The following is a 27,786-nucleotide window of genomic DNA, read 5'->3' on the forward strand; positions in this document are numbered from 1 at the left end:
AACTGAATCAAAAAGAAATAGAAAATCTAAATAGACTAATAATAAATAATGATATTAAAGCAATAATTAAATCTTTCTCCCCTCAAAATGTTCAGGACCTGAGGCTTTACTGTTGAATTTTGCAAAATGTTTAAATAAAGAATTCCAATTCTTAAAAAAAAAAGAATTTCAATTCTTATATCAAAGCAATTAAAATGGAAGGAATTCTGCCAAACTTTTTATGAAGTCAATATTTTAATCTTGATACTAAAATCAGGTATGAAGTATAAAAATACAACAAAAGAAAAATATAGATCCATATCCCTGATGAACATATATACAAAAATTCTCAAATACTAGCAAATAATTAACAGCATATAAAAAGGATCATATACCATGATCAAGTAAGAGTCATCTCAGGGATGCAAGGATGAATCAACATTCATAAATCAATAAATGTGATGTAACTTATTAATAGAATGAAGAACAAAATCTATATGGTCATCTCAATAGATGCAGAAAAAAATATTCAATAAGATTTACAATTCTTGGGGTCTGGGGATTTAGCTCAGCAGCATAAGCGCCTGCCTTGCAAGCAGGCAGTCGTGAGTTCGATCCCTGGTACCGATAAAAACAAAAAAGACCAAAAAAAAAAAAAAAAGATTTACAATTCTGGAGCTAGGGGTATAGTTCAGTAATAGGGTCGACCTCCCTTTATGACTAAAAACTCTCAACAAACTAGGTATGGAAAGAACATACCTTAAAACACTAAAAGCTGTATGTGAAAAACCCATAGCCAATATTGTAGCCAACAGGGAAAAGTTGAAAGTGTTTGTCTGAAGATTTGGAAAAAAACAAGGATGTCTATGTTCTCTCTCTCCTCTCTCTGTCTCTCTCTGTCTCTCTGTCTCTCTGTCTCTGTCTCTCTGTCTCTCTGTCTCTCTCTCTGTCTCTCTCTCTCTCTGTCTCTCTGTCTCTCTGTCTCTCTCTCTCTCTCTCTGTCTCTCTCTGTCTCTCTGTCTCTCTCTCTCTCTGTCTCTCTCTCTGTCTCTCTCTCTCTCTCTGTCTCTCTCTCTCTTTCTGTATCTCTCTCTCTCAGTGCCAGGGATCAAACTCCTGATCCTGTGCTTGCCAGGCAGGCACTTTTCTTGTCCCAGCTATTTTCATCACTCTAGTTTTAGACAGTTTTGGAAGTCTTAGCAAAAGAAGTTGACAAGAAAAAGAAATAAAGGGCATTCAAACTGCAAAGTTCAACTATTCATGTTTACAGATGACAGGATTTTAGACATAAAAACTAAACATCCCACCCAAAAGCTATTAGAACTGATAAACAAATACAATAAAATTTCAGGCTATAAAACCACCATACCAAAAAAAGTAGAGCTGTTACTATTTTTCTTTATTTATTCTTGGTCTTTTGAGATAGGATCCTGCTATGTCTTTCAGGTTAGCCTTGAGTTCACTAGGTAGCCCAGGCTTGCCTTGGGCTCTAAGCCATCCTCTTGCCTCCTGAGAGCTAGTATCACAGTTGTGCACTATCATACTCATGGTATAAAAAGTAGCATTTAATACATCAATAATGAATTTACTGACAAAGAAATTAAGAAAGCAATCCCTGTCAGAATACCTATAAAAATCTAGGCATTTTTGGGCTGGGGATTTAGCTCAGTGGCATAAACACTTGCCTGGCAAGTGCAGGGTCGTGAGTTCGATTCCTGATAGGGGAAGAATTTAGGCATTTTTTTATAGGAAGTGGAAGATTATAAAATTAAGAACTATAAATTTCAATGAAATTAAATTACTAATGAAAGACATTATAGAAAACACTAAAAATGGAAAGATATCCTATGTTCATAAGTCAGAAGACTTAATATTGTTTAGGTGATCACACTATTAAAACAATCTATAGATTCAATACAATTCCCATCAAAATATCAACTTTCACAGAAATAGGAAAAACAAAGCTAACATTTATACAAAACCACAAAAGACTAAGAATTGCTAAAATTATCCTGATTGAAGGGGAACAAAAGAAAAGAAAAAAAATGAAAGAAATAAAAAGCAGTGGCACCATAAGTCCTGACTCCCAAATACACTACAAAGCTATAGTTACTAAACAGCATAGTATCAGCTGTTATCAAGACAGACACAGACCAATGAAACAGAATAGGGAACCCAGGAATAAACCATGCTCATACAGTCAAAGTACTAAAAGACAATCTCTTCAATAAAGAGTGCTGGCAAAAACTAAATGCACATAAGCAAAAGAGTCATACTAGATGCATTCTCCTAATCACTAAAATCAACTTGAAATAGATCAAAGATTTAAATGTAAGAAATTATGAAACACTATAAGAAAATACAGGGAAAACATTGGTATAACGAAGTCTGCTTTTCAATTTTGGTGTTAACTAATAAAGTACTAGAAATGGATTTTAGAAATAAATCTTCAGAATTAACAGAGATTCAGAAAGAGATGAAGTGGACTGTGGAGGTTAACTGATTAACTATCAATTTGAACACAAATGCCCACCTAAACTGAGTTAGCATGGTTGCCTGAACAGTACAAAAGAACAGGCAGAGGCTGGACATGGTGGCACACACTGGTAATCCCAGCACTCAGGAGGCAGAGGCAGGGGATTGCTGGGAGTTCGAGGCCAATCTGGGCTCCATAGTAAATTGAAGGCCAGCCTGACCGACCACATAGTCTCAAAAAGCCAAAAAACTTGTCTCAAAAAACAACAACAACAAAAAGGTGCTCAAAAGGAAAAAACCCCAAAAAAACTGGGACAGGGAAAGGAGAAAAGAAAAGATGGGAAAAGATATGTGTGTGTGTGTGTGTGTGTGTGTGTGTGTGTGTATGTGTGTGTGTGTATGCATAAAATAACTATACTACTAATCTCTGTGAGTTTATCAAAAAGAATAATTTGTGCTTTCATTATTTGATTGTTTGATTTTTTTTATGCCAAAATATTTTAATCTGAACGACCACTTTGAAGATAACAATATGTGGGCTGAGGATTTAGTTCAGCAGCAGAAGCACCTGCCTTGAAGATAACAATATACAATATATTAACTAGTGTTAAATTCTTATTATTTTGTTTTGAAATTCTGTATCACTGTTTTTATTCTTTTTTTGTTGCTGTTGTGTTTTTAAAATTAAAAAAAAAAAAACAGGTGGGAAGGATTTCAGTTTTTTTCCCTTGGAGGAGCTTTGTTGTGGCTGATTTGCTTGATTCTGGCTGTTCTCATCAGAGGAACTGCAGTCTCTAACTTTGCCTTGAGCATCATCTCCTTCTTTTTGGAGTGCACACTTCAGCTTCTAGCACTGGCTTTATGGCCTGCTGGTGCAGACTCTTTGGCCTCCAGCACTGCTCTTGGGCTTTCTGGCGCAACCCTTCAGCCTTCCATCATAGATTCTTTGGCCTCCTGATATGGACTTGTATGAGACATTGCCCCCACAGATCCCATGGGCTCTTCAACATTTGGCTCTGTGGAAGAATACTGTAAGCTAATTTTGTAAATTTCTGTGTCCTGCGTTAAATCTGCTCCTCTTGCAAACACATCCTCAAAAAGATTCTGTTAACTGCAAAGACTCTGATGTAAGGTACTTGAGACCCTTCATCATAAAATCAGTCAGCTTGTGTGACTGTTACGATTGTTATCAACTTGTCCTGGGGAAACTTTTGCTGTGTTCCCCCGAAGAGAATCTCCCAAAAGTCATCACTAACTGGTTGTTATACTTGATAATTTGACTTTCTCATAACTTCTGCACAGTAAAGGAAATAATCAAGGGAGGTAAGCAACAACCAGATCGAGGCTGGGGATTTAGCTCAGCGGCATAAGCGCCTGCCTTGCAAGCAGGCAGTCGTGAGTTCAATCCCTGGTACCGATAAAAACAAAAAAGACAAAAAAAAAAAAAAAAAAAAAAAAAGAAACAACCAGATCGGAGGAAATACCTGCAATACCTGCAAAATATTTGAAATGGAATTACTATGCAGAACTTTTAGAAACTCAAAAAAGTGAACTCTAAAAAAGTTCAATTAGAAGTAGGTTAAAGAACTAAGTAAACACTTCTCAAAAGTAACACAGGTGGCTAACAAGTATGTAAAATGATACTCATTCTCACTAATCATCTAGGAAATGCAATAAAAAGCACAATGAAATATCTCATCTCAGAACAGCTATCATCAAAAAGAGAACAATTATGCCAGGGATTTAGCTCAGTGGCCTCAAGTGCTTGCCTGGTGAGTACAAGGTTGTGAGTTCAATTGCCAATACCAAAAAACAAAAGCAAACAAACACCCACCCCTCCAAAAAAGACAGCAAATACTGGTGAAGATGTAGAGTATAAAATTCCTTTATACACTGTAGAGAAAATATTATACACTGCTGATTGGAATATAAACTAGTGGGGCTGGGGATTTAGCTCAGCGGTATAAGCACCTGCCTTGCAAGCAGAGGGTCATGAGTTCGATCCCCCGTACCGATAAAAAAAAAAAAAAAGGAATATAAACTAGTACAATAGTTATGGAAAAGAGTACAGAGGTTCCTCAAAAAACTAAAATTGGAACTACCATATGTGTAGCAATTTCTCTATTGAGTATATTAAAAAAGAAGATACCTGGTACCGGAAAAAAAAAAAAAAGGAGATAAAATCACTTTACCAAGAAGATACTTGCACTCCTATGTTTATTACAGGACTATTCACAATACATTGTTAAAACATGGAATCAGAGCCAGGTGTGGTGGCTCATGCCTGTAATCCCAGCTAGGGAGGCTGAGGCAGGATGATCGTTGTGAGTTCAAGACCAGCCTAGGCTACAAAGTGAGATCAAGGCCATCCTGAACTGCATAGAAAGAACCTGCCTGAAAAAGATAAAAAAAACAAAACAAAAAAAATGGAATCAATTTAGATGTCCATCAGTGGATGAATGGATAAAGAAAACATGTTATATATAGTGGAATGTTTTTAGCTATAAAAATAATGAAATCCTGTCACTTGTAGCAACAAGAATGAAACTGAAGGTCATTATGTTAAATAATAAGCTGGGCAGAAAGACAAATACCACAAATATTCACTCATTTACAGAAACTAAAGGTTGATCTTGTAGAAGAACAGAATAGTCACTAGTTACTGGGGAGGGTAAGAATAGGGAGAACTTGTTCAACAGGAGACAATGAAACACAAAGATGAAGAAGAATTAGTTCTAATTTTTCTATAGCAGAGTAGAGTAACTATTGCTTAAAATCTATGACTATTTCAAAATGACTAGAAGAGTATAAAACTTCCAACACATAAAATAAAGAAATGCAATTTCTTATTTTTGGAGACAGGGTCTTGCTATATAGTTCAGGCTGGCCTGGACTCACTATGTAGCCCAGGTTGGCTTCAAGTCTTGGAGATCTTTCTGCCTCAGCCTCCTGAGTGCTAGGATTATAGGCATGTGCCACCTTGCCTGGTGATGGAATTGCTTATAATCCTATTTTGTTCATTATAATATATATATTAACATACCCTATAAACATATAACATAGTATATATATATATAAAACATAGTATAATACATATAAATATGTATATATATACATATAGTAACATAGCCTATAAAAACTATTAAATATTACTTCTCAGTTAAAAGCTGGCTAGGTGTCATGGCACACATCCACAAAGTCAGCACTTTAGGAGGCTGAGACAGGAGGATTGAAAATTCAAACCCAACTGGGCAAGTCAGCAAATTAGAAAGGTCTTGTTTCAAAAAAGATCAGGCACGGAGATAGATGCATGCCTGAAGCAAGAGGACCACTGCAAATTTGAGGCCAGCCTGGGCTACACAGTGAGTTAAAGGCCATCATGAAGTACCATAGCAAGACCTTGTCTCAAATAACCAAAATAGAAAAAAAAGTGAAAAAGGTTCCTTAGTTTAAGTAATAGTACCCCTAAAAAAAATAAAATTTAAAAAAACAAAAGAAAGAGAAAACAAAATGAAAGACAAGAAAAACAGTTTAAAAGGACACATTTGAACCAGGCATGTGACACATGGCTATAATCCCTATACACAGGCCAAGGCAAGAAAATTTTGAGATTCAGGGGACCCTAAGGTATGAGTCCTAAGATAGCTGGGCCTAAAGACAGGGACCATGTGAAAAGAAAAAGGGTGATATTAGGTGGAGAATGGAGACAGCAAGTACTTATAATTTTCAAAGAGATAATATGAAATTTTTTTGTACCAGAAATCAAACTCAGGTGTGCTTGCCAGGCAGGTGCCTTGGAACTGAGCTACATCTTTGACCCTTCGAAGATATAACGTGAAACAGGAAGGATCTAGATGACTATTAGAAACTCATGTGCACAGAAAGGAGTATTTATGCTATCCAATGCTATTATAGAATATAAATATTTTGATATGATGGGCAACCATATTTAAAATGTAAAGAAGAGAAAGGACAGTTGTAAAAGGGTAAAAGTTGTCAAAGAATGGTTACATGAGAAACTGAAATGCAAGATGAACCCATATGAAAGAACTCCCTTTGTACAGGGACCATGGCAATTCACCCACTATAAGAAGAAAATTTAAATACAGGCAGATTTACCTAAGGGTTACATATCACAGTGCTCTTTTGATTACTTCTTATTTTTTCAGTGAAACACAAGGCAAGAAGAAATTAGTGTGATAACTCGGATCCCAGTATAAAATCCAAGAAAGCAAGAAATTAAAATTTGAGAAGCAAAGGCTTTATTAGGTAAAATCCAGGCCTGGTGACGAGTCTCCGGGAGCTAATTTGGAGACTGCGCCCCTCACAGCTAAAAGTCAGGACTTTTTATCTTGTAAATCAACAAACAGCTGCTGGTCACACAATGTAAGGAGGGGGATGGGGGTGTGACCCACTACAAAGCAGAAACAGCAATTGCAAGTCTCCCTGCATACTAGCAAGTTTAGATAAGAAAAAATCTTGTTTTTCTTAGCAAAGAATAGAGAGGTCTAACAGCAATTAACTACCTTAGTTACCTTACTTTAGCACCACAACTGTTCTATTTGTAGAGGGCAACAATGGTTAACATATCAGGTAGGTAAGATTTTACAATTCTTTACAGAGGAGAGCATTGATTAACATATCAATCCTTTGCCCAGAGGGAAAGGAAAACACACATTTACAGTAAGGCCAAGTTACAGGTATTGCTGTGATACAAATATAACGAAGCTATTTTTGTGAAGAATGTACAATCTAATACAATCTAATGCAATTAACACAATTTGTGACGGGCTACCGGGTCTTTTTGGGTAGGGAAGACTCGGGTTGTCAGGAGCTATTACCTCAGGCCTTTGTTTTATGGCCTTTAGGAAGTTAAAACTTAACCTAGTTAAGATTTGAAGGGAGAAGGGGAGGGGAAGCAACAGGTGGGCTTATACCTTAGAACAGACCTTAGGATAATTAGGGGGGTTAGGTTATAACAATTAGGTGAGTGAACTGACTAGTAAAATGCAGTAGGAGACAAATCTGGATACTGTGCACATACTAATAGTCAGCCTTCATTAGCATGTAAGTTTGTCTAGTCATTTCTAGCCATCAGCCCAGCCACAAAACAAGTACAAATGAGTGACACATAACAAATGAGACACTATAGCATCTAAAACTAGGTGTTATTTCTTCATTCAAAGAAACCATTTTATTCATCCATCTTTCATAAATACTTTCCTAATTTAGGCAGTGCTAATTTAGGCAGGGTCAAAATAGATAAGTGCATGTGGTCACTGCAAACATAGACATTATGGTCCAACACAAGGAAAAGGATACAGTCTTAGGACACCAACCTGCCAGGGCTACCCCTAACAGAGTGTGATCCTGGAGATAACAACTAATGTGACTGTGACAGGCACACATAATATGGGCAGCGGAGCTGGCATTTCTCCTATACTCTATGGAGAGCGTTACAAGCAGAACCTGAAAAACTAATTCTTGAGGAACTTAAAAAAAAACAGAATGAGGGGCTGGGGATTTAGCTCAGCAGGCATAAGCACCTGCCTTGCAAGCAGGCAGCTTCGAGTTCAATCCCCGGTACCGATAAAAAGGAAAAAGACAAAACAAAACAAAACAAACCACCCCCATACACACACACACACACACTTCCTGTGTTGGGCGCAGAGCAACTCCCTCACTACCCTAATCTAACAAGCTAGTCTTTGAGATGTGTATGTGTTATAACCTAAGGCCCCCCAACTATCTCGCTAGGTCTGTTCTGTATAAGCCCACCTGCTGCTTTCCCTCCTCTTCCCCCTTCAAATCTAAGTAGGTTAAGTTTTAACTTCCTAAAAGGCCATAAAACAAAGGCCTGAGGGAATAGCTCCTGACAACCCCTTCCCTACCTGGTAGCCCATCACAAATTGTGTTAATTGCATTAGATTGTATTAGATTGTACTATTCTTCACAAAAATAGCTTCGTTATATTTGTATCATAGCAATACCTGTAACTTGGCCTTACTGTCTGTGTTTTCCTATTCCCTTTGGATGACCTAATTGATATGTTAATCAATGCTCTCCTCTGTACAGAATTGTAAAATCTTACCTAATTGATATGTTAACCATTGTTGCCCTCTACTAACAGTTGTGGTGCTGAAGTAGGGTAACTAAGGTTGTTAACTGCTGTTAGACTTCTCTATTCTTTGCTAAGAAAAACAAGATTTCTTCTTATCTAAACTTGCTAGTATGCAGGGAGACTTGCAATGGCCGGTTTCTGCTTTGTAGTACGTCACACCCCCATCCCCTTCCTTACATTGTGTGACCAGCAGCTGTTTGTGGATTTACAAGATAAAAGTCCTGACTTTTAGCTGTGAGGTGCGCAGTCTCCAAATTGGCTCCTGGAGGCTGTGTCACCAGGCCTGGAAATAAAGCCTTTGATTCCCAAATTTTAATTTCTTGCTTCCTTGGATTTTATACCGGGGTCTGAGTTATCACATATGTATCTATAATGCCTCCCTGAGTAGAAAAGATCGGCCTTGGTTAGGATGTTCAAGTGGCACGCAGTAAAGGTTTTAAAAGACAAAAAGGAGTCTCCTCGGCTAGAGTAAATACTGGAAGTTAGCAGTCAACTGACCAAGGTGGGGCGGGGGAAGGGCAACTGACAATAGAGAGAAGGGAGGGGTGTTTGTTCCCTGTGGCCTGCTGAGGAAGGGGGAGAGCTTTTGAATCCTTTAACAAGGTATACTCCACAGCCCTTCATGACACATCTTTCCATCATATCAAAAGGAGCCTAGCTAAGGAACACTGGAATTGATGCCAAAAGAGGAAGTCACCAAGAATGGAAACTGAAAGCCAGAGAGATCAGACAGACTAGGATAAGGCCCAGCCAGAAAGCTAATCTTTCAGAGGAGGCGAGTAACTGCCGTGGGTATGTCACCAGTACAGATCTGGGGCTAACACGTGTGTCTGAGGGTGTAAATGTCAGAAGAGCTGGCACTGATGGACACATAGACCCCACAGCGTCAACTGATCCATGAGAAGCGGATCCATGATGGCCTCAGTGAGAAACACTATCTCTTTCTCAGCCTCTCTACAGAAAGCCCACGTGGTTTTGCATGTGGCTAGGAGTCTGCTTCAGACTTGCACTCTCCTGATGGTGGCCCCACGGCTGGGGTTAGTGCCAGGACACTTGTGTGTCAGGTTAGTGACCAAGTTGCTTGTGGGGACAGTTCTTCTCCCACACATCCACTGTCACCTGGGACCGGTCCATTACTCTTCCTACGAAATAGTCATTCCCGAGAGCCTGACAGTCAAGGGAAGCCAAGACCCGGGGGGAAGGACATCTTATATGTTACTTATACAAGGCCACAAGCAGCTGATCCACCTGAAGGTAAAGAGAGACTATTTCGTGGATGATTTTCCAGTCTATTCTTACCACAATGGCAACGTACGGCAAGAAACACCCTCCATCGCACGCGACTGTCACTATGAAGGCTACATAGAAGGAGCGTCGAGTTCTTTTGTGTCTGTCAGTGCCTGTTCAGGTCTCAGGGGTATCCTGATTAAGGAGAACACATCCTATGGCATTGAGCCCATACTCTCCTCCCAGCGGTTTGAGCATGTGTTATACACCATGGCACGTCAAGCTCCAGTCTCCTGCAGAGCCTCTGCCAAAGACAGCCAGGCGGTGTCCACCAGCTGGCAGCAAGGCAGCAGGAAGCCTCACAGTGTACAGGCACTGTCCTCCTACCTGTGGGTGCACACCAAGTACGTGGAGATGTTTGTCGTGGTCAACAACCAGCGGTTCCAGATGTGGGGCAGCGATGTCAACGAGACAGTGCAGAGAGTGGTGGACATCATTGCCCTGGCCAACATCTTTACTCGAGGAATAAACACAGAGGTGGTACTGGCTGGGGTGGAGGTCTGGACCGAGGGGGACCTGATAGAGGTCCCAGTGGACCTGCGAGTTACACTCAGGAACTTCAATCGCTGGAGACAAGACAAGCTCTTGCCTCGTGTGAGGCACGACGTTGCCCACATGATCGTTGGGCATCACCCTGGAGAGACCTCAGGTCAGGCATTTCTGAATGGAGCCTGTTCAAGTGGTTTTGCAGCGGCTGTCGAAGCTTTCCACCACGAAGATGCCCTCCTGTCTGCAGCGCTCCTGGTGCACGAGCTAGGGCACAACCTGGGTATTCGGCATGACCACTCGGCCTGCGTCTGTAGAGATAAGCACTCCTGTCTCATGCAGGAAAATATCACTGAAGAAAGTGGCTTCAGCAACTGCAGCTCTGACTACTTCTACCATTTCCTTCATGAACACAGAGGGGCCTGCCTATTTAATAAGCCGTGGCACAAAGCTCGCAGGCGCAGGGCTGCCACGTGTGGAAACGGTGTGGTGGAGGAGTCAGAGCAATGTGACTGTGGCGTTAACTGTGATACGAGCGAGTGCTGTGACCAAGCCTGTAATCTTAAGGGAAACGCGACGTGTAGTAACGAACTCTGCTGTTCTGATTGCCAATATAAAAACTCGGGCTATTTGTGCCGTCCTTCTGTGGGACCATGTGACCTCCCTGAGTACTGCACTGGTCAATCTGGAAAGTGCCCTCTAGACACATACAAACAAGATGGTACCCCATGTAATGAGGGATTCTTCTGTGTAAGTAAGGGGTGCACGGACCCTGGTATTCAATGCGCAACCTATTTTGGGCATGGTGCCAGGTCTGCCCCAGATGCATGTTACACTACATTGAACAGCATAGGGAATATATTTGGAAACTGTGGTCAATCAGGTAATCCGACCACCTATGTTGGGTGTTCAGGTGATAGTACAAAGTGTGGGAAACTCATATGTACAGGTATTTCTTCAATACCTCCAATCAGAGCTCTATTTGCAGCGATCCAGATCCCTCATGGAGATGACTGGTGCTGGAGCATTAGTAACTTTGGGGATCCTGCGTCCTCCCCCACAGAAGGAGCTGTGTCAGCAGGCACGTCTTGCGCTTCAGGCAAAGCGTGTGTAAATGCCCAGTGTTCTACTTTCACACTTGACACTGCTAACTGTAGTGCAGCTGAAATGTGTAATGAGAATGGAATTTGCAACAATTTAGGGCACTGCCACTGTGGAGATGGTTTTGCTCCCCCCAACTGCAAAGAACAAGGAACTGGAGGTAGTATAGATAGTGGTCCCCCTCCCCCTTCTAGTACACCTACTGCACCTCCTAAACCAACCCAAACGACAAAAGCATCAAGTGAAAACTTAGCATTAATTGGCCTGATAATTTTGGTAATACTATTACTACTTCTAGTTATTTGTGCTATCTGCCTTGGTATACCTGCTGAAGAAGCTCCTCCACCACCAGAAGAGGAAGAAGCAGGGGAACTGGAAGAAGAACCAGAACCAGAACCAGAACCGGAGGAGGAGGAAGCAGCAGAGGAGGAAGACTAGAGTGATAACTGGTGGAAGGGCAAAGCCAAATATATCAAATTCCTCAAGTGATTACTAGGAATGAGAAGCTCAGGGAAGCAAAAGTTCAGTGGGAACTGACAGCTCTAATGGCTCTAACTAGGACTCTATACTCTAAAAAGACACCACTGTAAGAGGACCTATTCCTCCATGTTTCTCATCTAAGTAAATAAATTCTTGTTTACCTAGCATATTAAAAACAACTTTTTGTTTTTCACATTTAATTAAATTCATTACATGCATATTTGGACATTAATGTCCTTGTGCCTTTGGGCTATTTTTTTCAGTCACCAGCAACTGTTTTTCAGGGCATGCTATCTTCCATGCAAGTTTGTGATATGTAGTAGTATTTGTTCCTGAATTTATTACTATCTATGAGATTTTCATTTCTTATAACAATAACATATTTTGTAAGGATAACTGTTCATGGGACTGACTGTTTCAACTTGGCCTATTAAGTGTACATTCATTGAGTGAGGTTTTAAATGCAATAATAAAACTGTTATTCAAGTTAGACATGTTTTAAGGTTCTTTGTAGTGTGCAATTATTGAGTCCATTTTGTTTTACAGCCATATAGGAGATGTGCATCTGATAAGGAATAGGACCCTAATTGCTCTTGGGTTGAGGAGCCAGCATTGAAGGCATCCATCTTTACAAATAGTTATATAACATATATATTCAAGTCATTACTTCCCAATATTTCTAGGTGCTTTCTACAGCCATATTCCATTTTACCTAAAACAGGTTTTCTTCCACATAAGTCTTCATAGCCCCCTTTTTTGCTAGTTGTCTACTGATGAAATTCATATCCCTCATAACCAGTGAACATTGTCTAGAGTTAGGTAACTGGGTTTATAATAGTTTTAGGGGATTTTTTTTTTTTTTTTTGATACTGGGGATCAAACTCACAACCTCATACTTGCCAGGCAGGCACTTATATTACTGAGCTAAATCCCTGGTCCGGTTTATACTAACTTTATAGTGGGGGTGCCCACCAAATATTGAATGCATGTATAAAATTTAAAGTTTATTTAAATTAATAACTTGTTGACTGACACTCAGAATGAACTTTTCCAGTACAAGTAACAAGAGTTCTAGATGTAGTAGTTACTTCTGAGGGAAAAGGGCATGAGGCAAATATAATATTAACATTATTTGTTTTGTGTTAGACTTTGTGTTAACCATTTTCAGGTATGAGGAATATAGGTAGCTTAGTGATAGAGCTCTTGTCTACCATAAATTAAGCCTGGGTTTGACATCTGTTGCCGCAAAAAACAAAACTTCTCAATTTCCCAAAGAAACTTCCATCTCATACATGAGGAAATGGAGATCAAAGTGTTTCTTCTCAAGATAGACCATAAGTGGTATAACCAGCATGATTGAAGTTATGATCTCTTTTCCTCTTGAGACTTTTCCTTCAGTAAAAAGTAAGGGGAAGACATTTGATATGACTTTAATTGCCTAGAACAGTGGTAGCAAACCTATAACAAAAGATGTTAATGTATGAGTTTTTTTTTTCTAAGCTAAAATTTCTGTATTCAGGTTTAACTGCAGTGTTGGCACTTTGTAGTAAATAAGTGGGTTGCAGTTTAGTACTCGGTCTCTAAGGTGTGTCAGCACCAGCTTAGAACATGGCTTCCTAATGACTATGGCAACAGAAAAGGCTTAAAGAACATATTGACCTCTTTCAAAAATCTATCACATTCTGGTCCTGAATCAAGGCCCGCAGCTTCCTGATGCTGTTGGTTTCAAGCAGGAGCCTAAAGAGATGGCTTTCTATGATCTGTTAGCCATTTCAGAACTTAGGCAGTGAAATGGTCAATTCATTAGAAACAGCTTGAAGTAACCCCTCCCCACCTACCATGAGCAGCTGTGAGCATGGAAAGCTGCAGCAGCCCAGGATGGGAGCCACTGGCATTTACTGTGACTCATGCCATGATGGGACCTGGAGCTCCAGGAACCAAGCAACACCCCACCCCCACCCCACCCCCGTGAGCAGCTGTGAGCCTGCTGGCACTTGGGCTGAGAATCAAACATCACATCTCCCTCCACCCATCAGCAAGTGGGAGCCAGTGATCCGGACATCCCTTGAGAGGTTGACTATAGGCAATGTAGTAAATAGGGGGGATTTCCTTCTACCATCTCTTTGAAGGCAAATACATTTTATCCCTGTTGTGCTTTGTTCTAATTAATGGTGTTATTTTAGCCTGTTTTGTTTTGCTGAACTTCAATATACAAGAAAGTGTGGACAGATATTTTTAAGACAATGAGACTCTATGACAGCCATTAACGACTTCCCTATTGTCTGGTTTTGAAGACCTAAATCATCTTCGTCATTCTGTTCGGATCAGTTTTATATTATGTTGTTTTGTATGAATTCTCTGTATGGGAAGACATAGACAACTATTTGGAAGAAACAGATAATATGATAGTGAAGATCTCAGGTCATCTAACTTTGAAATTTATTATCTTTTATATTGCTTTCTTATGTCCTATTTTGTTCTGTTTTGTTGTGTTTAATTTTACCTCTTTTGAAATAAAAAAAAATCTACCACATTGTATACTCATTATAGATTAAAGTGTTTTTCCTCCTTACTAAACCTGATACCAAAGTGGCAATTTATTATTATCATTTAGTTCTGTGGACCAAACTTATTGTACAGGTTCAATAAATGCTGACTATGGGAATGGATTAACCAAAGCAAACTTTGAAAAACTGGATAAGCTGGATATGATGTCATGTGCTTTGTAGTTTCAGCTACTCAGGAGGCTGAGACATCATGATGGGTTGAAGCTCAGGATTTCCAGGTCAGCCTGGGCAAGAGAGTAAAATAATGGGACCCTGGCCTGAAAAAAATAATGGGATAATAGTGTGCTCTGGGAAGGATGCTTCTTGCTAACACTGCTGATTTTATAAACCATGAAGTTGTAAAATGTTTACAAAACCTTAAACCTCAGTTAAACAATGCTGAAGCTCATTCAGACTATGTGTTCCAGTAATCTGTGTAGGTAAATTCTTGGGACCCAGAGGGGTGCTCCCCGAAGGCCTGATGGTGAATTCTTACTACCCTTTCCCTACTTTCTTCTCTGGACCACTTTTGTCCTTTCTGCTGCCTCAGGCCAGTGAAGATGAATGCACTTCTCTCAGTAGCCCAAAGCACACACACATCCATGCTGTAGATGTTTCTCCAGATTTTAAGGCAACAAAACTTACAGTGTGGAAAAAACATCTTCAGATGTGGCAGGTATTAATGTTACTGAAGTCCAGAGGTCTCCCCCCTAACCCCCGTACCCCATCAGCCATCTCTTTTTGGTCCTGATCTGATGTCTTCTTTTGTTCCTTTGAGTGTTTGGGGGAATGTTTTTGTAGCCTGGAGTCAAACCATACTCTTTGTCTGGGGCTCAGTTAAAAGAAAAATAAAGGTTTTCCCCAAATTCAGATCACAGTGTAACCTCAGATGGATATAATTCTGCACACACAACTGTTACATTTATTTGAAAAAAATTGTGTTTTGTTTTGTTTTTTGGTCTTTTTGAGATGGTCCCACTGTGCAGTTTGGGCTGTCCTTGAGCTCACTTTGTTGCCCAGGCTGGTCTGGAACTTGTAACAATCCTCTTACCTCAGTCTCTCAAGTGCTGGGATTTACATGGCATGCACCACCACACCGAGTTTTAACATCTTGTTAATCTAACTAGGGTTTACTTTCAAAATAAGGACCAAGGTCATGATTTATAAAGCTTTTATCTATATTTAATTCAGGCAATAAGGAATGAAAAGGGTGAAATCACTACAGACCCTGTAGAAATACAGAAGATCACGAATACCTACATCAAAAACCTTTCCTCTCATAGGTTTGATAACACAGAAGAAATGGACAGATTTCTAGAAACATATGAATTACCAAAGCTGAATCAAGAAGTATAAAACTGCTGCATAACCCAATATCAGTTAGTGAAACTGAAAATGTAATTAGAACCCTACTAACAAAGAAAAGCACAGGTCCTAATGGATTCACAGCTGAATTCTACAAGAAATTCAAGGAAGACTTAATGCCAACAATCCTCAAACTCTTCATTGAAATTTGAAAGGGAAGTAATTCTCCCTAATGCATTCCTGGAAGCAAGTATTATCCTAATATCCAAATGAGAGAAAGACCCAACCAAAAAAGAGAACTATGGGCCAATCTCCCTAATGAACATAGATGCAAAAATTCTCAATAAAATACTGGCAAACAGAATACAGCAAGTCATCAAGAAGATTATATACTATGACCAAGTGAGATTCATCCCAGAAATGCAGGGATGGTTCAACATACACACATCGATAAACATAATATAGCATATCAATAGAGCCAAAGATAAGAATCACATCATCATCTCAATAGATGCAGAAAAGGCTTTTGATAAAGTCCAACACTCATTCATGAGAAGAACCCTATGGAAAATTAGAATAGAGGGTCTCTACATCAATCTGATAAAAGCCATCTATGACAAATCAACAGCCACCAACATATTAAATGGTCAAAATCTGAAAGCTTTTACTCTAAAATCAAGAACAAGAGAGGCTGTCCACTATCACCTCTTTTATTCAATAGGGTGCTGGAAATACTGGCCAGAGCAATTAGATGAGAGAGAAATAAAAGGAACAAAGATTAGAAAAGGAGAGGCTAAACTGTCATTATTTGCAGATGACATGATACTCTATACAGAAGACCCCCAAAACTCCATTGAAAGATTTTTAGATGTAATAACCAAATTCAGTAATGTAGCTGGATACAAAGTTAACACTCAAAAATCAATAGTGCCTGGCAAGTGCAGGGTCATGAGTTTAATCCCCAGTACCCCCCAAAAAATCAATAGCATTCCTCTATACAAACAACAAACTCGCTGAGAGAGAAATAAAACAAACCACACCCTTCCACAGTAGCATTCAAAAAAATGAAATACTTAGGAATCAATCTAAAAAAGGAAGTAAAATATCTATTCAGTGAAAATTACAGCACTCTGAAAAAAGAAATCAAAGAGGTTCTCAGAAAATGAAAAGACATTCCTTGTTCATGGATAGGAGGAAAAACTTTGTGAAAATGGTCACTTGCCCAAAATTGTTATACAGATTTAATGCAATTCCAATCAAAACATCACTAGCATACCTCAGAGATCCAGAGAAATCATTCTTGGAATTCATCTGGAATCAAAAGAGACCTAGAATAGCAAAGGCAATTCTGGACAACAAAAGCAAAGCAGGAGGAATCACAATCCCTGACTTGAAGTTATACTGCAAAGTTACTATAATAAAATCAGCATGGTACTAGAAAAAAAATAGGACTGAAGATCAATGGAATAGATTAGAAAATACAATCACAACTACAACACATGTACCCACTTTATCTTTGATAAAGGGCCAAAGATGTTCACTGAAAGAAGGCCTCTTTAATACGTGGTGCTAGAAAAATTGGCTATCCCTATGCCAAAAACTAAAATTAGAGCCATGTCTATCACCATGTACTAAAGTCAAAATGGATCAAAGATCTCAATATTAAAACAGAAACACTAAATCTACTGGAAGACAAAGTAGATAGAAATCTTGAAGACATAGGGCTTGGCAGAAAATTCATGAACAAAAATCAAAGTGCACAGGAAATACTTCCTAGAATCAACAACTGGGATCTCAACTTATTAAAAAGTTTTTGCAGGTCAAAAGAAATCTCTGACAGAGTGAAAAGAAAACCCACGAATTGGGAAAAAAAATCTTAGTCAACTGTCCTTCAGACAAAGGACTTCTATTTAGAACATATAAAGAATTTTTAAAAAGCAGACCCCTGAAATGCAAAGACCCAATCCAAAAATGGACATCTGAGATGAATATATACTTCTCAGATAAATAAATACAAACGGCAAATAAATATTTTAAAAAATGTTCAACATCTTTGGTTATTAGAGAAATGCAAATTAAAACAACACTAAGATTCCATATCACTCCAGAAAGAATAGCCAGGATCAAGAAAACTACCAATAACAAATGCTGGAAAGGCTGTGGGGAAAAAGGAACACTTACGCGCTGTCGGTGGGAGTGTAGAATTGTGTAACCACTGTGGAAATCAGTGTGGAGGTCCCTCAAAAAGCTGGGATTGGAGGTCCCAGTGACCCAGCTATTTCACTTCTGGGCATATTCCCAGAAGAACTGAAAACATCATATCACAGTGATATATGTGCACCCATGTTTATAGCAGCACAATTTGTAATAGCTAAACCTTGGAAACAACCGAAATGCCCATCAACTGAGGAATGGATAGGAAAGATGTGGTATTTTTATACAATGGAATAGTACTGAGTATAAAGAAAGACCACTTTGAAGCTTTATAAGTAAATGGATGCAACTTGTGACCATACTCATAAGTGAAATAAATCAAACGCACATGTACAAATACCATATTGTCTCCCTGGTGTAAGAAACTGAAAGAGTAAACAAGATACAAAACTTCAATGAACTTTGTGAAAGGGTAAGAAACTGTTCAAAAAGAGGAAAAAATAACTCAGACGGGGTAAGGAAAAAAGAGAAATGAAATAAGATATAAATTTGTATATATACACGTAAGATTACTAAGATGATTATACTACTAATTCTATTAATTCTTGAAACAAAACATAACATCCATAGGATTAGGTCAATTTTGCATGACTGTATCTGGTAATTCAAGTAAGACTCTGAAAATAGCTATGCAAAACAACAAAAATTGTTATGTTCCTACACATTGTTTTGAAAGTCTACATTGTTACTGGTCCTTCTTTTCTGAGCTCTTAGTTATAGTTATTTATCTGTTGTTTTGTTTTTTCCCTCTAATACAGAAAGGATAGCCATACATGTATAGGTTTATATATCCCTAGAACTTCACTGAAAGGGTTTACAAGAATTGATTTCATTATGTGTAATAGTATGAACAACACTGAAGAAAATGAGACATCATGGTAGCCATTGATGATTTCCTATCATTTTGTTTCAAAGTTCAATAACACTTTTATTCTTGGTTTTGATTGGTTTTAGTCTGAGGCTATTTTCAATTATTTGATTTCAATATGTATGAAGATACGACAGCTGTTTTGAAGAGACATTATGGTAGCCATTATTGATTTCCTAGTGTCTGGTCTTGAAAGCCCTTAACGCTCTCATTCTTATGTTTTGATTGCTTTTACACTATTTTGATTTGTACTAACTTATTGTGTGTGAAGGTATTTTGAAGAAAACAAGACACATTATAGTAGCCACTGTTGATTTCCTACTGTCTTTTTCTGAAATCCTATGTTATTTGAATTGTTTTATTCTGCTCTGCTTTGTTCTAGAATAACTGGCAAGCCAGAAAGACCAAAGCGACTATGAGGAAAATCACAGGTTGGCCAACTATTTAAGGAGAGATGGTTTGTATGTTAAAATGCTTGCAGCCTTCCACATGAATATGGAGAGATTCTGAAGACATTCCCAAAGCCTGGTGTGCATCCTTGCCTAACAAACGAACAAAATAAGGAAATCAGGTATAGTGGTAAATGCCTGGAGTCCCATCTACTCAGGGGACTGAGGCAGAAGAGACACTTGAGTCCAGGAAATCAAGGCCAGCCCGGGCAACATAACACAATCTTGTAACAAAGCAAAGCAAAGCAAAGCACAACACAATAGCTATTTGACTAGAAAGTTTGAAGCTGAGCATCATAATGCAGTGGAGAATGTGGCAGGGACACTGAGACGATGTAGACACAGGATGGCCTTAAAAAGGGAACTAAGCATACATCATCTACTGTTCTCTCTCTTAAGATTAGTCCATGGGCTGGGGATTTAGCTCAGCGGCATGAGTGGTGCCTGCCTTGCAAGCAGGCAGTCGTGAGTTCGATTCCCGGTACCGATAAAAAAGAAAAAGACAAAAAAAAAAAAAAAAAAAAAAAAAAGATTAGTCCATTTCCTGTATAGTTCCCCAGCATACTATTAATATCAGTTATAATGCAGGGAAAGGGTAAGGAGGAGGCAGCTGGCAGTCCTCACTCATGCCATAGACACCTGAGGCATTCACTGTTGGAGAAACATGCAGTCCTAGTAAGCCCTGAGCCCATGCTGTGGAGCTGCTTAGTCACTATGTCATTGCATTGTCCTGGAGAAGGAGTACAGCCTATACTGTTTCTTTCTCCACCCTGCATGAAGACTATCTTAAACCCGAACATTCCCCGTCCTGTGGAGCAGCCAAATAGCTGCCCTTTGTAGCTCCACTATCTTGCCCTGAAAACCAGCCAGGTAGTCCTACCTACTTACTCTTCCTTGGGCCCAGGCAACACCTGGTAGCCCACCTTGAGTGGTTCATCTGCAGGGGACCCAAGAAAACAGTTTACCATCTTCTTGCATTGGAAACATCTAGGTGGCCCTGTGTATCTAGTCCCAGCCCTGCCACATGGCTCTTAACATTATTCAACTACCCCCAGAGCCATTGGGTAGTTCCACTCATGCATCCCCACCTTCAGAGAAGATAGCCAGGAAGCTTATCGTGAGTAGGATAAAACTGGGCCAAAACTGGGTCAGCAAAGTAGAAGAGCAGTCTTGCCTACCCAAAACCTACCCAGGAGGCAGCTGAGCACACTATCCTAAGTGGCTTGATCCAAGCAAGGGTCCTGGAAAGCAACTGGGTAGCCCCATCTCCTCTTGTTACAGTCAAAAGAAACAGCTAGGCAGCCCGTTATCTGAAGCTTAACCTGCTGAGACCCTGAAAAATGATTTTTAGCCACCTACAAAACCTGTACCCTGGGAGGCAGCTAGCCAGACTTCCTAAGAAGGTTGGCCACTATATCTTTCACAAAGTCATACATGCAGCCCTCGGACAATGATGTTATCTTTGACATCAAGCCTATACACACCTTAGTAATTCTGTGTATATGTTTTATATATAGTATATAACATATCTGTGAAAGCAGGTGAATCCTGTGCAGTCAGTGTAGATGAACAGGGAACTCTTCAGAACTTCAGCGTATCACAGCAGGATAGAACCTGTCCTGGCTTATATCTAGATGTTCCCTCAAGGCCTCACACAGCCATAGGTGGGGTTTTCGAGGTGGCTGACTCTAGAATGTGTAATGTTGGGATCAAGGCTACCTCACCCTAGGCGTGAGTGCTACTCCCCTTAAGGACAGGTAGCCTGCATAGAATAGAAAGGACAAAAAGAAGGCTGCAGTTGTCACTTGCTGCTTTTCTCCTTTGCTGCTTCACTGCCTTCTGCCTGGCATGAGCTGCTTCTGCTCCGTGATGCCCCTCAGCCGTGCCACTCTGCCTTGGAGCCAGCCAATTATGAACTGACACCTCTACAAACTATGAGCTATACTAAAGTCTTCTTCCTTTAAAATTGGGTGTTGGGTACTTTGTCTCAGCAGTGAGAAAAAATGAAATATATGCATAACTTCTCAAATCTGCAGAAATGTTTGGTATAGTTGACAATAAGTGGTTCTTAATGTGAAATAATGTGAAAAGTTAGACAAGTATGTTAAAAGGCACACGTACACTGGTCAAGTGTTCGAGAAGTTCAAGACATGGACAGAGAAAAACCCAGTGCAACTATACTTGAATCTACAGAAAGCATTTTAACATATCCTTTAGGAAGTGTGAAATGTGCTGCTGTCTGTATGATCAATGCCCCAAATCTTGGCATGTATAAAGGCCATATATTTCTCTGTCTGTACTGTTAGGAATGTAACCAGTGTTGAATTATCTATACCCTATTTTTCAGTTCTTGTGGCTTATGAGGTTGGCCCCAGCTTAGCATGAGTGTGTAGCGTAAAAGCGTTATGGGCAGTATATATAATGCAATGAATTCATTATTGTAGATGTGGGCTTCAGCAATTTAGCTTCCACTACTTTCAGAAGCTGTAATGACTCTTTGTTTAATAAATCTGAGATCCAAAGCCATTTTGAGAGAGCAAGATAGTAAATAAAGGAGAAGCACGTGACTGGCAGCTTCACTGTCAGTATGATCACCACTGCCTGCTCTCATGCTGAAAAAAAAAGGATTCAGATTATGCATTTGGATCCTGATGCAAAAAATACAAATTTCTAAAAGAATCCCATATTTATACTTCAAAATACATGAGTGTGACTTTTCAGTACTGTAATGGCCCCTCCATGTGTTGTCAACCAGGTACACATGAGTAAGACAATATCCCCTCGCAAAGAACAAGGTCATGGTTACCAGGGCCAATGCAGAAGCTTGGACAATTAGCGCAGTAAAATCTTTGGAAAGAGTATAATGGTTGCCTGGAAACATTGTTATTATTACTAATAGGACAAGTTTGGAAACTATGGCAATGAGCCTGAAAGAATGTGTAAGGTCTTGAGGAAGTCCAAAAACAAAGATGTAAAATACAAAGACTGCTATGCAAAAACATTCAAGGCTCCCACAGATTGAAAATATTAAAAATTTACACAAGTCTCCAAGAAAGACATGAGGTAGCTGGGTGTGGTGGCTCATGTCTATAATCCCAGCACTCAGGAGGCTGAGGTGGGAGGATCGTTAAGGTTTGAGACCAGCCTGGGCTACAAAGTGAGCTCAAGGCCAGCCTGAACTGCATAGGGAGACCCCACCTCAAAAAAGACAAAAAAAAAAAAAAAAAAAAGAAAGAAAGACAGACATGAGGTATAGGAGTGTAGAGTTTTCTGAAACAAAGACAGGGCTGAAAAGGGAGAGGTAAAGATTGCAGTCTATGTGATCCACAGAAAATCTGAATTATCAAACTTACTTAGATATCACTGTACCTCACTATGACTGCAACTTGGAAAAATGTCATGAGAGGGGTGTTTACAACAATTTTAAGAACATCTCATGAGTCTATGGCTACATCTCTCTAAGGATATTGAGATAGTTTGAGTGGTGACCCAGTTCTACACATCCCCTGTGACTTTCAGTATGAGAAAGTAATTGTAATTGTAATTGTAATCCTAATGCGGGTCTTGTTGAGACTCTTACTATTTCTTGCTTCTATTATCCTTTTGTCTACCTATATACACAGAATATCTAAGAGCAGTATCAATGAAAACAAAAAGCCACCAGAGCAGCAAGATACTGCTCTTTTCAAACACATATTAATTAACTTCTTTGTGATAAGAAAGTCAAATAGAAAGTGATAGTGAAAAGGTCTTTTATAGAGATGGGCATCCTTTCTTGATGCCATCTATTTTTCTGTATGAATGCTTTTTAGTTTTTAAATTAAAAAAAATTAAAGCAGTTCCCTGAGTGAGGCAATCTTTCTTACGTGTTATCCTGAAATCAGGTCTTTAGAGCTTTGGGACAATGAGAAGCCCCAAGATGTGATCTTGACAGAGTAAGGCCTGCTGGCCCTCCATAACTTCCAAGAAGTACACACCCTAAAACTTCAAGAAGTATTATTGAGTTACCTAATATTTCTATAGAACTCCTTTGGAAAGACCTTTAGAATTTACTTTTCAGAGTATCCTGCTTAATCTTCCTTCATAATTTGGCTTGTTTGTAGCAATTTCTCTAATCTTAAATATTTTACTTCAGAAAGAATTTATCAGGAGACAAGTATATGCTTATTAGTTTCCATGTTTTGGTTGATTACCATTTCTGTCATATTGTCCATTTAGCTTTCCCCCCCTTTTTTTGCAACTTGGTACACAATGCCCAGATCTTAAATTGGCCTTGTTCATAAGTTAACTGGAGAAACTAAACATATTTGTTATATGATTTGAGAGGGCATAAACAGGTTAGATGGACATCCTTACCACTTAACGATACTCTGTGATCTGGGAAGCTTTTCATTCTTAAAAGGTTTAAATTGCACCTACTAATCATTCATCATCACCTGCTTGTTCATCCTATAAACATAGGTTTAGCACTTGCTATTAGATTGCTATTAGCACATGAAATGAACTGCCCGAGACCATTTTCACTTATAAAAATAGCTGATTGGGGCTAGTGGTTTAGCGCGGTGGCACAAGTGCCTGCCTGGCAAGCATAAGGTCACGAGTTTGATCACCAGTACAAACAAACACATAAATACATAAAATAAAATAAAATAAAATAAAATAAAATAAAATAAAATAAAATAAAAATAGCTGGCTAATATAGGTCAATCTAATTTTACACGTCCAGATACTATGAAACCAACCTTGGAATTCTGCTTGTAAATGAAAATTGAGAGTTACTTATACCTAGAGGTTTTTTTAGTTTTGATTTCCCTTAAAATTTATTATCTTTGAAGAAGTCACCAAGAAGCAAGCCCTCCCTGCAAATTGGCACCATGCATGGGCTGCTGAGGGGAACCCAGATGCCAGCCCCTTCTGGTGCACAGGCTGGGAAACAAGAAGAACCAACCCCCCCACAGTCCCAAACCCCTCCCGCCCTAAGCGACCAGCTGATCTGGAGAAACACAGGCTGCAATGAAACTATTGAGGTAAAATACAATTTAATGCTGGCAGTGTTTAGGGTTTCACTGACTTTACAGGTCAAAAGCCAGTGATCTGATCATCTATTCAGAGGGTAACAGTATGCAGTGTGGCATCTATGGGGCAGCTCCTTCTGAAGGTGGTAGCCACTGTTAATTTCCTATCATCTTGTTTTGAAGTCTTGTATCATTTTCATTGTTTTGTTGGGTTGGGTTTTATTCTGTTTTGTTTGATTTTATTATATTCAATGGTTTGGGCAGCTAGTTCAAAGATAAGATATATTATGATAGCCATTTTGAATTACTCTTATCTTGTTTTTAAGTCCTCTATTGCATTAATTGTTTTGTTTTTATTGGTTCTATCTGTTCTGTTTTATTTGATTTTGACGATATCTGAAGGTATCTGCTGCTATTTTGAAGACAGCAAGAGGCATTATGGTAAACACTGTTGATTTCCTATTGTTTTGAAGTCCTGTATCACTTACACTGTTTTTTTTTTACAAGTAATACAGAATTTCAAGAAAAAAAATATACAGTGAGAAATCACTAGTTAATAGGTTACATATTGTCATCTTAGAAGCAGTTGTCCAAATTATAAAATTAAAGCATATAAAGTGGCCATTCATACAGTGAGATTGCAGACAGTTCCATTCAATGGTCCAACAAAAGCTCAGTAATATGGTTTTTCATCCTACACACTCAAACATACATGCAGTTATATCCCTTAGATCACCTTCTTTTCTTCTCTTTTTTACAATAACAATTACACTTTTTGGGTTTTATTACTCCCACAGTTCTTATTACTTTTTTTTTGAAGAGAATAAAACCAAACGTGACTAAACAAAACAGAGTCAGTTACAACAGAAGGAAGGGTATAGTACATGATGCAAAAATAGAATACCAGGTGATCAAAAATGGTTAACCATTGTGCCTCTTGCTATTTTTAAAAACAGTTGCCGGGGCTGGGGATTTAGCTCAGCGGCATAAGCACCTGCCTTGCAAGCAGGCGGTCGTGAGTTCGATCCCCGGTACTGATAAAAATGAAAAAGACAAATAAATAAATAAATAAATAAATAAATAAAAGAGTTGCCTATATCATCAGGTATAATAGACTTGATCAAAACAGTACAGAACAAGACCAATAAAACTTACACTGGAGACCTTACAGGACTTCAAAAGAAGATAATAGTCAAACCATAATGGGCATCATAGTAAATCTTATTGCCTTCAAAGTGGTTGCCTATACCCTCAAACTTGATACTATCAAACAAATAGAATATAGTAAAATCAGACAGAACAAGATGGGGAGAGCAATATTGGGGTTCAAATCAGGTTAATAGGAAAGCAAAATTTACTACAATATATCCCACTATTTTTTAATTGCACTGGTTTGTTTTGATTTGCTTTATTCTGTTTTATTTTGCTTGGTTTTATTCTGTTTAGAATAAAAAAATTATAATCCTTGTGGCTTCCAAAGATTAATCTTAATTTTCTAGCTTTTGTTCAAATCCTAAAACAGATCAAAATATATGAAACTGGGATGTGTCTAACAGTGTCACTTTTTTAAATAAATGTTTTCCTAGATGTTTCTGAATTTCAAAACTCTTCAAAGAAAAGAAAACCAGACTCTACATTCATTCTCAGAGAATGTAACAGCAACCTCAAAACCTAAGCTAGTTGTTGCAATCCCTTTCCTTGCACTGCAACCATGGAATGGAGTCTGAAAAGAACATATCCTTCCCAATTCACCTAGAATAGCTACTAACTATGACACTATTTCCTTTGAGTTCTGAAGTCTATAACATTCTTCTCAATCCATTAGTGTGAAGTAACTCCAGTTCCTGAATGTTTCAGTTTTATAGTTTCAAAGAATTGTGGAAGAGCTCGTAGCAAAATCAACAGTGGACTCCAATGGATCTAAGCCCCTGTTATAGACTCGCTTCTGTGAGCATAACAATGGTGTTTGCGTATCTGCATCTCGCCGAGCTTCTTGCTTTAGTTGGTGGAATTTGTGCTGTGTCCAGCCATATACTCCACAGTTGAGCAGCCCCTGGGATGCTGCTGTTAGAGCCTGGAGGAGATGAAGGGATGATGGGGCCCATCCTTCAGGTTTACAGAAATCCAGGAACAATCCCCTTAGCCTCCTCCCACCTTTTTTTGTTTGTTTTTATTTTTTTGAGGTAGGGTCTTTCTATGTAGTTCAGCCTGACCTTGAACTCACTACGTAGTCCCAGGCTAGCCTCAAATTCGAGGTGGTCCTCCTGCCTCTGTCTCCTGAGTGTTAGGATTGTAGATGTACACCATCATGCCTGGCCCTTTATAACTCTTGTTTATAAAGTACTTTTACATTTCCTCCACTTCAAACATTAATATCTGTATATATTTTTTGTATTTGCCTAGTACTTTCAAGACTCTTGCTTCAACTGTATCTTGTCAGAGATGACTAAGATTTTGTCATATTCTTACTATACACATAAAGTCAGTGAAGAGGCTTTGATATGCCTCTTATTGACACATTTTTCAAATAAAACTGCCCTGTCTGTTAGATAATCCAAAAAGTCTTCTTCAATCTGATAAAGGAGGAAAAGGAAAATCATTCTATTATTCCTCCTTCATTAATAATAGCTAATTTATCTTACTTAATTTACAAAAGTGTTTCCTAAGAATATAATTAATATTATTTCTTATTTTTACTACCCTAAAGCACACACCAAATAAAATAAAGTTGACCAGTGACATATATATACTCTGCAGTGTATTGCAGCACTTGTACTAAAGCATCTATCTGGCCTCTGAGAAAATTTTGACATTCTTTGTAATTAAGCATTTCATAACTGAGATGGAAATAACTAGACAGACAGACATAAGTAAGTTTCCTTTTACAATGCAGAAATAAATATCCTTAGAGGATAAAATTGTATTTACTCAGTACTGGCAGTGTAAATGAATGGAATAAGAGGGTATAAGAATAGACATTCTAGGTTTTAGAAGGTGTTACCTGGAGAATATAAAGGGCCATAAGCAGTTTGGTGTCCTGTGGCTTGGTGAGTTTTATGATCATCAGAATGATAGCTGTGAATACACAATATGTAAATCTTATTGTTAGTCCATTCTGCCTAAAGCATAAAGTTCCAAGCACACAGGCCTGGGCATTATTAGAATGGAAGCTATAGGCATATCAAAAATCAGCAGTGAATCTGGGCGTGGTGGCACACACTTGTCACACCAACACTTGGGAGGCTGAGGCTAAAGGATTACTTTGAGATGGAGGCCAGCCTGGTCTACATAGTGAGTTCAAAGCCAACCCTATCTCAAAACAAAACAAAACAACAACAAGAACAAAACCAGCCTTGAGATTAACCAGTTGTGTAAATCTTTGGGCCTTTGACTTTTGACCTCAATTTTTTATTGATTAAACTTCATAGATTGTTAGTGTGGTAGGGATGGCAATGTATAC

At 38.8% G+C, this 27,786-nt stretch overlaps 2 protein-coding genes and 1 non-coding gene across 12 annotated transcripts in view; 2 read left to right on the forward strand and 1 right to left on the reverse strand.

The window, feature by feature from the left end:
• Nucleotides 1–27,786, reverse strand: part of Tmem116 (transmembrane protein 116) — a 136,572-nt gene that overhangs the window by 45,583 nt on the left and 63,203 nt on the right. For 5 of the 10 annotated variants that reach the window (XR_010039627.1, XR_010039628.1, XM_063225658.1 and 2 more), the window contains exon 10: nt 27,328–27,401. Coding sequence is in view for 8 of the 10 variants with exons in the window: in XM_063225658.1 (XP_063081728.1) it covers nt 27,328–27,401 (74 nt within the window). In the remaining 2 variants the exon portion in view is untranslated. Of the gene's footprint in view, nt 1–24,333; nt 26,401–27,327; nt 27,402–27,786 lie in introns of those variants that run through there. The other 5 variants (XM_063225662.1, XM_063225656.1, XM_063225657.1 and 2 more) reach the window with 2 other exon arrangements.
• Nucleotides 9,134–12,419, forward strand: LOC100379221 (PH-30 alpha). The gene is given in 1 exon segment (NM_001173096.1): nt 9,134–12,419. A coding segment is annotated over 1 exon segment (2,415 nt). The 5' UTR covers nt 9,134–9,472; the 3' UTR covers nt 11,888–12,419.
• On the forward strand, nt 13,612–13,747 carry LOC111754867 (small nucleolar RNA SNORA2/SNORA34 family). The gene has a single exon (XR_002789545.1). It is a non-coding gene; the product is annotated as a small nucleolar RNA SNORA2/SNORA34 family (small nucleolar RNA).

The sequence above is a fragment of the Cavia porcellus genome, unplaced genomic scaffold (assembly GCF_034190915.1).
Source record: "Cavia porcellus strain 051 isolate PalLab524CR breed Dunkin Hartley unplaced genomic scaffold, mCavPor4.1 scaffold_16, whole genome shotgun sequence".
In the NCBI taxonomy this organism is placed as follows: domain Eukaryota; kingdom Metazoa; phylum Chordata; class Mammalia; order Rodentia; family Caviidae; genus Cavia; species Cavia porcellus.